Here is an 11,960-nt window from a genome sequence, read left to right as displayed (position 1 = left end):
GGGGGGGGCGGGGGGGGGGTACAGCGGTTTGGACCATAACTCTTCCATTTTTCACTTTCCCCCTTCCTTCTCCCATTCTTCCTCTGTAGCTTATAAAAGGCTGTGCTCTGTGTGATGTGGCTGAAGAGCGCAGTCAAAAAGGACTGATTACGGGCGAGAGCCGGCGTGCCTCTCAGTCATGTCACCGCGTCACATTCTTACACACTTAAAAATAGTAACAGTTGGCTTTTTCCAGGTTTGTTTTCCTCTTTGGAGACGTTCGGGGCATCCTGTCGTGGCTTTTTTTGGAGCCTCGAATCATAACCAGATTGCGCTTTCTTCACCCCCCGTTCCCCTTCTTTTTCTTTCACTTTGTTATTGAGAGTTTGTTTTATCTTGTGAAGAAAATTGGCTTAGCGTGGGAAAGGCAGCATTCTTTTGGGGATAGGTTTTGTTGTTTTTAGAGTTGTGCACATTGTTTTCAGTGAGTGTGTGTGTGTGTGTGTGTGTGCGCGCCTCTGAGTTTTTCTTTTGTGTGTGTGTGTTTCATTGCAAGAGAAAAAAAAGTGCCAGTTAGTGCCAAAACCTCACGAAGTAAAGATAAAAAGGAGCTGAGTGAGAGGGAGGCCGCAACACCACGACAAAGATGTCTGTTGCTGTCTGAGCAAAGACTTCTACAAATGACAATCTCCAGGAGGAGAGGGCAGGCAACATGAGGGAGGAATGGAGGAGAAGAGGAGAAACAAATGTGGATGGAGGGAGGCGAGGGAGAAGATGGGTACTGGGAGGAAATAACGCAGAGCAGTGGGATTGGGGGGGCGGGGGGAGGCAGATGAGAGGGGGAACATTCCCCCTTGCCCACATTAAAGACATAAAAAAGAAAACAAACAGAAAAACATGTCTGACATAAAGAGGCTGGTTTCCGCGGCGACAGCACAATGGCTGCCTGTGGCTCTTGGGGCCCTCGCCGTCCCGTCTGGGGCCCGGCACCAGCGAAAGTCACAGCAGTCACAGGGACCATCAGAGAGAGTGTGTGTGTGTGTAACATGCTGAATGTCATCACAAGCCCAGTGCTGTGGGAACCGCCATGAGAGGGACCCCACTCGGAAACCACAAAAGCTCCTTTCTGCTTCTTCTCTTCGGCTTTTAGCCTCTTTATTTATCTTTGCATAAGAGAGCCGGATGAGGAGTGAGGATTCACTCTCTTTTTTTCACCCCCCTCCTCTCTCTGTTCTCTGTCTACGTCTCTCGGTCCCTGTCAGCCGGCATGAACCATCACCGTAGCCCTCCTGCCACCCTGACCACTCCCATCAAGGCAGCCACTATCTCAAACAAATATACTGACTGTGTCTAACCCTGTTATTCTGCAGCGTTTCTTTTCTCTCACACCTCGGGCTAACACAATCACATCATTAAAACTACTGCAAACCATTTGGAAACTCCCTAAACCCCACACTTCCAGGAATGTGCCCATATATCCAGGTTAATGTGAGTGCATCGCGGCGACTGCCAGACGTTCAGTGCCACAGGTTCCAAGCATTCCAAGAGATAACTCCCTCACAGGACAGTGCCAACATCCAAACTACTCTGCTGCTCGTTCCCATGCCAATCTTAACTTGACCTCAGTGAATGTGTGTGCTCATCCTTAGCTTCCTACCAATGAGGAAACAACTGTGTTGTTTTTTGTAATTTTTTTTAGCAGAGGATGAGGACGGATATCAATAACGCTTGCATGCAGCAAGACATCATGCAGTGATCTCTTTAGTCAAATTTGGCCGTTAACAAAATTCCCCGCAGGCAGTGGACAAAGCCCTCAACTGCTCAATGTTATTTAATCACATTTGATCTTTGGCCCTCAGATTAGTCTAAATGAGCGCTCTAAACTTTTCATTTCAACCAATTTTGCTCATGAAGCTTTCACATCAGTAGTAAATAAAGAGCGAAGGGTTGATGATGAAGGATGGTGATCCCATGACTCCGTGCTGCCTGTGCTTAAGTGAGCAACGGACTTGCATTGCAGAAAAGAACAAGTAAATAAATAAAAAGGCCAGAGTAGCTACACATTTTATCCACATATTTTACAATATTTGTTGTCTTAATTGTGCATAGTATGTTTCAGATTTATTCAATTGAAAATGTAAATGTGAAAATATGAATTTTCTTCACGAACCACTAGAGAGTGCTTGCGTGCCACTGGCGGTACACGTACCACAGTTTGAGAACGACTGCTTTAGAGGAAACTGATCTAAACTGCAGGCTGGCCGGTCAAGCTCACAAAATAGGCCTCAGATTATGTCTAAAACTATGATGTAGTTTCTAGGAAAGGACAACACTACTGTAAAACAAAACCCTGCATCAACTCTTCTCCCAAACATTGTCTACTGATTTGGAGCCGTCCAAACAACCATTATATTCATTTTGATCTCGCAGAGTGAGTCATTCTCCAAGCTAAGACATAGACTCATCACACTGTAAAGCATGTTTCCAATGTTGGTCACAGACCCAGACAACTTGATAGTTTTCCTACACAGCGTATTACTGGGTTTTCTCTACAGCATTTTCTTTGTCCTTGTCCTCTGTGGCAGCATCGAGGCTTCTTCTAGTTTACTGTCAAATAACTTAAGATAACATAAACCTTCTACCCTTGACCTACAGCTACAGAGATTACTTCATTGGAGTGTCCGGCCCACAAGGTATCTGTCCAGAATAATTCTGGCCCTCCGACATATATAGTTAGTAACCCTTGTTCTAAGAATTAGTATAAACACACAGACTAGGCCAGTGTTTCCCAAACTTTTTTTCTGGGCACCAATATTTTAAAAGTCACAAACCTTCGTGACCCAAGTCAATAGACATCTCTCGTCTCTTGCGACCCACCTGAGGGTCACGACCCAGTGTTTGGGAAACAATGGACTAGGCCATTGCTGGATAGATCTACTGCAATCCCAGTACATGAACAACTATCAAACTGAGTTCCAAAGCTTGCAGTTTAGTTAAGCCATTCACTGATTTTATACTTTTGACAAGTTAAAGAAGTGAACCCACGTTTCTAGAAACAAGGATTTGTATAACAGTTTTGAACACAAACTTTATATTCGTCTAATGACCATATTCAACTTTTCTTCAAGATGTTAAACAGTTTTGGACTGGATACGTCGCATTTCAGAAAGTCAGCATCGTAAAAATAATAGAGTCCAAGGAAAAAAAAAAAACAAAAAAGAAGAAGAATGGAATGAGACATTTTTAACAGTTACTCAGTTTGACGTGGATGCAAAGAAAAGCCACAAAAAAAAAGATGTCCAGCAGAGCTGCTGCTATGTCACATAGTTTCAAACAATAGCACTAGTCATGCATCAGGACCAATAATTTCAGCAATTTCAGAGTGTTTGTGCCCTATAAACCGTGGGTATGCACTGTCCACGTTCGTGTCAGAGAGCCTCATCGTCGTGCACTCCTATGAATCATTCCTCGTCTGTGTGTGTGTGTGTGTGCGTGCGTGTGTCCCTTCACACATTTATACTTAAGTTGCTCATGTGTGCATGTGTGTGCAAATTGTAAAAGTATGAGCTTGTTAATTTCAATAAGGGACACTGCCTTGTTGTGGTTTGGTGTGAAGGGAGGGAGAGGACTTGAAGTGGCCGACCAAGATCGCCAGAAATCTCCCAGAATTCCATTCCGCCATCCAGTGCCAGCTCCCTGTGTGTCTTTCTCTTCTTCTAATGTTGCTCCTCGGCACCCTCCCTTCTCAATCACCCGCACCATGAAACCATTTTCATAATTAACTTATTTATTGATTCATTTATCTTCTTAATTACTTTCCACAAAGTGCACGCCTTCCATGCAACTTGTCTCATTCTGGAACAAAAAGGGGCGACGTTTAAAAAACTATGAGTTAAAACAACGTGATTTTTTTTGTTCTTTCCCCCAAAAAAACATCGGCGATAGAGAGAAGAAAGTGATTCTTTGAAGATGAGGTTCAGCGGGTGACAAGAATATAAACAGAGGAGAGACTGAGTCTGACTTTATAGATGGCTCTTTTCTTCCATAGCCTCTTTTTTTTTTCTCCCGTTTTCTGATGCTGAAATGAGATCCAGATCTGAATTAAGGAATGATTGGTAATGAAAGGATATGTGGACTCCGGGGGGGAGGAGGAGGGAGGGGAGAAAAGAAGGATTTCTCTTTGCTGTTTGTCCTGACTCATACCCACCACACTATAAGATTCCCCCTCTGGTGATGGTCACACTGATTACTGACACTTGGGTACTGCAAATGCACTCGCATGATGCATATGTTACAAGTTAAGCCCTTACTTTAAATGTAGAATATGATGAAGTGCAGGCAGGCAATGCTCCGTTCCAGCTAATATAAGCGAGATAAACAGAAAAACAAAAAGCTTCACAGAGACAGAATCAACTTTACGGAGACAAAGAAATGTGAGCGAAAAATGTCTACACGGAAACACGCACACACACACAGCGGTCCTGCACTCATGCACTGTGGCATGTTTAAATTAACACACCCTTCCAGTCTGCCCGGCAGGAAGACACACACTCAGCTGAGCATTGTGTGAAGGGGGCATGCCACTTGGCCAGCGTTCATCTTTAACACACACATAGGCGCACACTGCGGGGTCAGTCAGGACTTGCTCCCAACAACCGGCGCCTGGTTCTCGTGTTTCCATGGCAATATGTAACAGCAATCTTCCCACGGTGGCGGAGGAACCGGGTACAGAGTGTTGCAAGCACACGCTAGCAGTGTGTGTGTGTGTGTGTTTAAGAGAGCATAATCTTGTCCAGCTAAGAGCCCAGATGTTCAGACACTCACTGGTCTGAGTTCTCTCTTGACCTTTCTGTAGCTGCCCTGACCTTTGCATAGCTAAACTGCTGACACACACACACACACACACACACACACTCACACACAATGCTTCTTCTTAAAAAAAAATTCAAGCAAAAATATGCAAACATTATTTGTTCGTGTTATATGGACAAAATTGTAGGCGGAAAGGAACCGGAAATCACTTGAATTCAGTGGATAAAATGTTTGCTTGTTTACTCACTAGACTCAACTAAGTTCTAAAGTTAGGTAAAAATACTATGGGTTAGCTATAATTTGCAAAACGTTTTGGAAAAAAAATGGATGAAATAGTAATGTTATTTAAACACAGAAAATATTGTATTCTTTTTTGTAAATAATGTCTTGCTCAACTGCATTCCATTTCTTTTTCTTCATAGATTTGTTTGATTACCTAAAATTTGGTTCCTGTCTTACTACTGCTACTGTGACAAGACAACCTCAACTGCATTGTGGGATTTTAAAAATCCTATCTCATCTCATGTCTCCTCTCCTAAAATTTTAGTTAGAATCCCTCCTTGTCACTTACAGCTTCTAAAGGTCAAAGGTGACAAGAAAACATTTATTCACTACCTATTTTAGAAATAGTGAGTTTTTAAAAGTAAATCATTAATTTTTAAGTTAAAGCAACACCAATTTAAGAGAGAAATATGTTTGGATATATGTACTAAAAATATATTTCCAAACATATTTCACAACAAAAAAAAAATTGCAAATTTCCTCATTGTTTTGTTAGGTATGCTGAAAAAGTAGGACTTTTTTTTTACTACCTGTGTTAATGTGGGACAGTTCGGAGTGGTGCACAACCCACTGTGACCTGCAATCAGGGTAGTCCCTTCCTTCCTGCTGCCATTCTTCTGTAAAAAAGAAAGAAAGAAAGAAAGAAAGATTAGATTGGAGGCTAATTGGCTGAAGATGACGATGAGCTAAGGGGAGGAATGATAGAAGCCTGGGTGAGGAGGCAGAGAGAGGAACGGTTACAATCCAGGGAGGGCAGATTAAAGTGAGGGAGGAGGGACAGGCAGTGGAGGCGGGGGAGCCAAAACTGGCAACCCTGCCCCAGCTGCCAAAGTCCCATTTTGTCCTTGGTGGATGTGACAGAGAGAAGGAGCCAAGGGAGGACTAAAGTGAGAGGAGAAAAGTGGAAGACTATGACAGTTGTAAAGTAAAAGAAGCTTGTGAATTTTCTCAGTTGTCATGGGTCCTCGGGGGTCGAACAAGTGGCACAACTGATTCGCAAAGGCGGGGGACGGGAGACACGAGAAGAAAAACAAAGACGAAGAAGACATGATCACAAGTCACGAGAAGTAACTAAGGACAACAAAGCTTTTAAAAGACAGTGCGAAGAAAGCGAGCGTCACACAGGGCAGAGAAGTGTGTTGCCTGAGAGCAGCAGAGAAGAACAGCGTGTGGAGTCTGTCCTCCAGTTAACCCTCCATCCCTCCATCCTCTGAGGGACAAGCAGAGAACATGAAGAGACCTCACGACTACAGCTCCCCAGACTCGGACACAGACGAGTTTATTGACGTAGGACAAGAAGACAGCTTCTGGTGAGCATCTGGTGACCTTCAGTTCATCTGACTGCATGTCAAAATTAGACAAAATTCTACTGGATGATTTCGACTTTGTCTGTCAAAAGTTGGATTTACAAAATGTCACAGTGACGTGTGGATAAACTCGATCAAATCAGGATTGCAGAATAGTTTTGAACTTTTTTCTTTTCATATTTATTACCAATTTAACTTAAAAAGTTTAAAACTGTAGTTTAAGTAGTGGAAAACAAAAAAATATTTTGACCTGACTAAAAATTGTTTTTTATATTTACTTCATCTTGCTTTTGATGTTTTCAACACGTAATACTTTCTTAAACTGCTAAGTAAATATTAAATGTTGACATATCAAATATATATACTGTATATATAAATATATATATATAAACTAAGGAAACTAAATTATACAATTATGCCCTTTAAATAGTCATTCATTTATATGTGTATATATGCACCATATATATACATATATTTCACTTTTGTGTCATCCTAAAATACATGAAACTTGATTTTTTTTTAATCATAAAAACTGTATGTTGCTTTAGCAAATACTCATGTGTTTCAGTTGTTACCTCTCGGAATAATTTCTTTAATACTTCCCTTATTCAGTATGCGGACAGAGTAAATATTTTTGTTCCAATATGAATGAATTGTTCCAAATGATAAAAGTTTGTAAACATTATAGTCATACACAGAATTGTTACGCTTTGTAAATGTATTTCTATCAAATGCAGTCCATGGCTTGTTTATCTTGTGCTAATAGTAAATATACTATATATGGAATAAATTACATGGAACGTACACCATAACCACCGCGGTTTTTGATCAAAGACGAGCTAGTAGTATTTGATACCTTTTAAAACAAAGCACGACCCACAATGCTATGCTGCTTAACTGTACTCTGTTACTCTTTAGTTTGTCCAATGCTGCGACTGCATCTCCAGCACTGGAGATGCTAAAGACGCTTTGGATAAATCAGACGTGACATGCAAACAGAAGACAGTGCATGCAACCGTTTCAAGTCCGCCCCATCAAACACAGACCTAAACAAAAACACACAGATGAATTGGCAAACTCCATGTTAAAATCTAATAGAAACGCAATAAGGCTTTGGTGACCGAGGGAACTCCGGGCTGATGGGCGCTTTTAGGCTAACAACATGAGAGTTCACAAACAAACACGATCCATATTGAGCGACTGTAGTCGGAGTGGTGCACATCGCATGCTGCACGCTGGAGCCCCATGTGAGCGAAAGCCTCAGCCCGAGGCTATATAATCATCTTCCTAAAAGTGCTTTCACTCAGATGGAAAGAAGTACAGCACGCCATTTCACTGAGACGAATGTCCAAAAACGCATTAAAACAAAAACAATCTTGTCTTTCCTTCACTCCGGGCACTCCTTTGGCTTTTTTGTGCCCAAACAACAAATTAGATTGAAGGGAACTGATGTGCCATCCTGCCTCTGTGTCATATTAAGGAGGGTAATAATAACAATATGCAAGAGAATCAAAGTTACCACACACACCCTGCTCTCTCTCTCCCTCATCCTTCTCTCTCTCTCCTTCTTTTCTATCTCCGTGGTGCAGCCCAGTCACTGGGTCCATGTCTCCTGGCAGTGCCTCGCAGATTCTGGCTCGAAAGAAGAGGAGAGGGGTGAGTGATTTTTCTGAAGTTTTCTAACCTCGGGTGCAACTCTTATTCTGTTACTGGTCTGACTGATCTATGGCTGTCCACATTTTCAGATTATAGAGAAGCGACGGAGGGATCGCATCAACCACAGCCTGTCAGAGCTGCGCAGACTGGTTCCCAGCGCCTTTGAGAAGCAGGTAAAACTCTATATTTCTGTTTGTGAAAACAGTCACCAAATAGATCTATGTGTGAGTGAGTTAAATGACGGCAGCCTTCTCTGCAGGGCTCATCAAAGCTGGAGAAAGCAGAGATCCTGCAGATGACAGTGGATCATCTCAAACTGCTGCACGCCATGGGAGGAAAAGGTGAGTTACTGTACTACTGGGAAAAAAAATCATAAATACCAAGGATTTTCATTAACAAAGATGGAGCTACAATTGGACAACACTCTTACTCAAAGCATGACTGTTTTTTTTCTCTAGGATACTTTGATGCAAGAGCTTTGGCCGTGGACTATAGGACCCTGGGTTTTAGGGAGTGTGTTGGGGAGGTGGTGCGGTACCTCAGCTCTCTGGATGGGGAGTCCCCAGACCCTATAGGAGCCCGCCTGGTCTCTCACCTATCACACTGTGCAAGTGAGCTAGATCCTCTCCTCTTACAATCACCCCCAGCCTCTGCCTTGCCTTTCCCTCCTTGGCCGTGGGCATCTTTCCCTCAGATCTCCCCCGCGTCGCCCGGCTCCCATTCACCTCCTTTCGCCGCAGGCCGAAGAGAACTGGCCCTGCTCGGAAGCTACCCGTCGCACACCTCGATCCGCCTCGCCTCCTTGGCTGGTTGCCAGCAGGGGGCGCCACCTCTCCTTGCGCCGACAGCTCTGGCCACCGTTCACAGGATGCCCTCCCTGGCAGCATCCCCCGTTCTGGCCCCCTCCAGACCGACACAGCCTTCCCCTCACTGTGCCACCAGGGCCTCACCTCTTCCTCTACCCACCCCTTCCTCTTCCTCTCCTTCTACCTCCTCTTCCTCCTCTTCAACTTCATCATCCTCTGCTCAACCCCAAGTCTCTTTCAGGCCCTTCGCACCTCTGGGCTCTCCCACGGCCCAGCGCCGGGGCTTGAGCGGATCAGCCAAAGCAGTGCAGGGATGGGGGACTGAAATTGGAGCTTTCTAAAGGCTTAAGGCGCTTTTGTTTTTTTTTATTTTTTTAACAAATGAACTCTGTATATTGGGCATGGAGCTCCGATAGGCCTCACAGAGCAAATAGCGTAAATGTGGATAAGGAAGTATTGCACCTCTGATCATTGTCTGCAACTATAAGGGACTCTAAAAGCCATATAAGACAATGGTACATTTTCAGATAAACACAAGCAGGTATGAAAAAAAAAGATGGTGGAATGTGAAGGAAAATAACATTTAATAAACCAATATTCCTGTTCTTTCTTGACAATTTGAAAGGAGCCATATATATATATATATATATATAACTCTCAACAGTGTGATGTTGAGTTTTTACTGATTTTTCAACTGTGATCTGTGTTTTTGTTTTTCACGCATTTATACGTATGTATGATTTACTTTTCTAGCTTTGACGAATGTTTGATGAAAACTCTATAAAGCCCGAGTGCCTTCACCTCTGTCCATGTGTTCCTTTGTGTATTTCCTCTCGCTGCGGTCATGTAATTCAAAGGGCCATCTGTACTAATGACAAACGTCGGCATGCTACATGTTCATCCATTTATCTGTGTGAGACATGTCTGCAATCAGGGCTGGCGTGTTCTTCAGCCATAACCCCCATTGTGTCTAAGCTGTCTCCAGTGATGGCTGATGGGAGCTGTGGTCTTGTGGCTGCGGAGGATAAACATGGTGGGAACTGGTGATGTTTTTGGGATGCCGCGGTGAGGCAAACAGTCCTATCACTTTGCCCTCTAATTGGCTTCCCCCTGTAATTAACTCTACCCTCATATCAGTCCATGTATCTTTTTCTCCGCGGCTGTCTCTCTGCCATTCTTTCTCTCCAATCTTGTGGTACACCAGCGGATATCTTCTATCCCTGTTTGTCTGCGTCTCTGTCTCCTCAACAATGGACAGACAGTAAAGAAGAGGGCAAGAGGGAGGGACGGAGAGACTCGGAGAGCGGGGAAAACAAAGGGAAGGATCTGAGGGCCTGTGGTCTGGTGACTTATTCGGCGTAGACGTTCAATAACAGGGTGGGTGAGAGGCAGGAGACAGGGTTATGGGGATATTTGAAGGACTGAGGAGCTTTAAAGGGATAAGGAGAGAAATGGTGTGAATCAGCCGGAGGGAGCCAGCGTTGTACGAGCTCTTCAAAAAAAAACCCTCAAACAATGATAAATGACAGTGGCAACCAGTTGTTTCTCAAAAGATCAGCATAATTGTGCCGCGCTTCGCCAAAACAAGAGAGCAGAGAAGAGTCTCGAGTGTGTTTACTGGTGGAAAGGCCTTTGATCTACTTCAGGATGCAATGTCTGTGGTCTGTGGTCCAGAGATGTGTGTGTTCCACAAAGCGCATATTGTTTATTTGAGTGTGTGCGAGTGTGCGCCCAGGCCGGTCTCACATGCCCGATGCCCCCTTGCATGTTTTTGGCAGTGTCCTTCTGAGTGTTTTGTTTCTGTGGTGTCTGTGCACACTCCCTGTGTGTGTATGTGTGTGAAATGTGATTCTACAGGGCTGGCGTCAGGACTGAACCGCGGTGGCGGCGTGGCTCTCGTGCGAGGCCGGCTGGCGGTGCGACGGACAGTATGGTGATGGAATGTTTGCGGGTGGTGCATACGTACGCACACACACACTCACACAGGCACTCAGACAACGCACTGGAGGCTGGCTGGCACTATTCTAGCCACTGAGTAGAGGAGCCACAGTCACCACCACAGCTTCCAGGAAGGACAACCACAGTCACACTGCACTGGATTTCCCACGAGGGAGGGTAGGCAGGAGTTAGCAAAGAGGAAGGAGAGAAGGGAGCAATGAAGGGGGGGAAAGTAGGAGGGAAGTGCTACGTGTTTGCATAAGTTTATGTGATGCTTGGGTGCACTGAACGGATGAAGTCGTGGCCAAAGCCGAGGAGGAGCAGAGGGACGAAGTGTGCAGAGAAGATGGGAAAATGTACAAAACTAGGAAGTAGTTCCGCATATTTCTTGTATGTCAAACCACAAACAGGACTGCTGTGAGAATACTGTCGACTCAATGTAATGTGCAGCTCAACTGCTCTGATCATGCATTGGCTCATGGTACATGTCAGATTCCTAAAAGTGCCCCCTATCAAAGTCACCTTCAGCTACTCTGTTAGCACAGAAGAAGGTTAGACCCTACTGGCCAAACAAAGAAAACACACCCTGACAAATTATTCTTTCTCTTCACTTCTTTTAAAGAGCTGCTTCAGAAAAATCACTCACCTCCATCTGACTCTGTCCTTTGCCTTTTCCAGGAGTTACATCAAACATCTCCTCGTCATAGAGAGTTTTCCCTCAGCTCCATCACCAACACAGAGGAATGACTTCTCTTCATTAGGCTCCCCAGAGGGTGTGTCTGCACAAAAACAAATTCAACATTTACCACCAGGGTCTAAGGATCAGGATCAACTGAATTGTACAACAATAAACAGTGTTCTACCTGTTCAAATGTTCTTAAAAACTATATAATTCAATTCAAGGACCCTTTGGAAATGAGAGTAAAATGACCATTTGACTTACACAGTCACTGTATAAGACAGGGGCAGACACATGGTTTCTTGTATGAGACACATTACATTTACTGGAGACACTGGAAATGAATGACTTCAAATGTCCCAAAAATGAAATGTTTTCCCATCTTATTTTCATTGTATTCACTTTCTTAGAAAGGTCAAGCAGAAAATCAAACTTGTTTGATATTTTTTTAGGATGTCTCATCTGTAAAAGGCTACAGGATTACTGTCCTAATTGAACAGT

General features: G+C 43.8%; 2 protein-coding genes across 4 annotated transcripts in view; one reads left to right on the top strand and one right to left on the bottom strand.

Annotated features, from left to right (window-relative positions):
* zbtb8b (zinc finger and BTB domain containing 8B) overlaps positions 1-11,960 on the bottom strand; it is a 28,643-nt gene that overhangs the window by 9,789 nt on the left and 6,894 nt on the right. For 2 of the 3 annotated variants that reach the window (XM_008332059.2, XM_025065160.1), the window contains exons 1-2: positions 11,427-11,923; positions 5,604-5,690 (exon numbers count right to left, since the gene is read on the bottom strand). The gene's annotated coding sequence lies outside the window, so the exon portion shown is untranslated. Of the gene's footprint in view, positions 1-5,603; positions 5,691-11,426; positions 11,924-11,960 lie in introns of those variants that run through there. The other variant, XM_025065159.1, reaches the window with a different exon arrangement.
* heyl (hes related family bHLH transcription factor with YRPW motif like) lies at positions 5,709-11,432 on the top strand. The gene is made up of 5 exons (XM_008332058.3): positions 5,709-6,383; positions 7,970-8,036; positions 8,126-8,209; positions 8,296-8,377; positions 8,495-11,432. Exons 1-5 carry the CDS (start codon positions 6,304-6,306, stop codon positions 9,181-9,183), a joined length of 1,002 nt encoding a protein of 333 aa, XP_008330280.1. The 5' UTR covers positions 5,709-6,303; the 3' UTR covers positions 9,184-11,432.

This window comes from Cynoglossus semilaevis, chromosome 18 (assembly GCF_000523025.1).
Source record: "Cynoglossus semilaevis isolate Cse_v1.0 chromosome 18, Cse_v1.0, whole genome shotgun sequence".
In the NCBI taxonomy this organism is placed as follows: domain Eukaryota; kingdom Metazoa; phylum Chordata; class Actinopteri; order Pleuronectiformes; family Cynoglossidae; genus Cynoglossus; species Cynoglossus semilaevis.
Note: the sequence above shows the minus strand (reverse complement) of the source record. Positions and strands in the feature narration are given on the sequence as shown.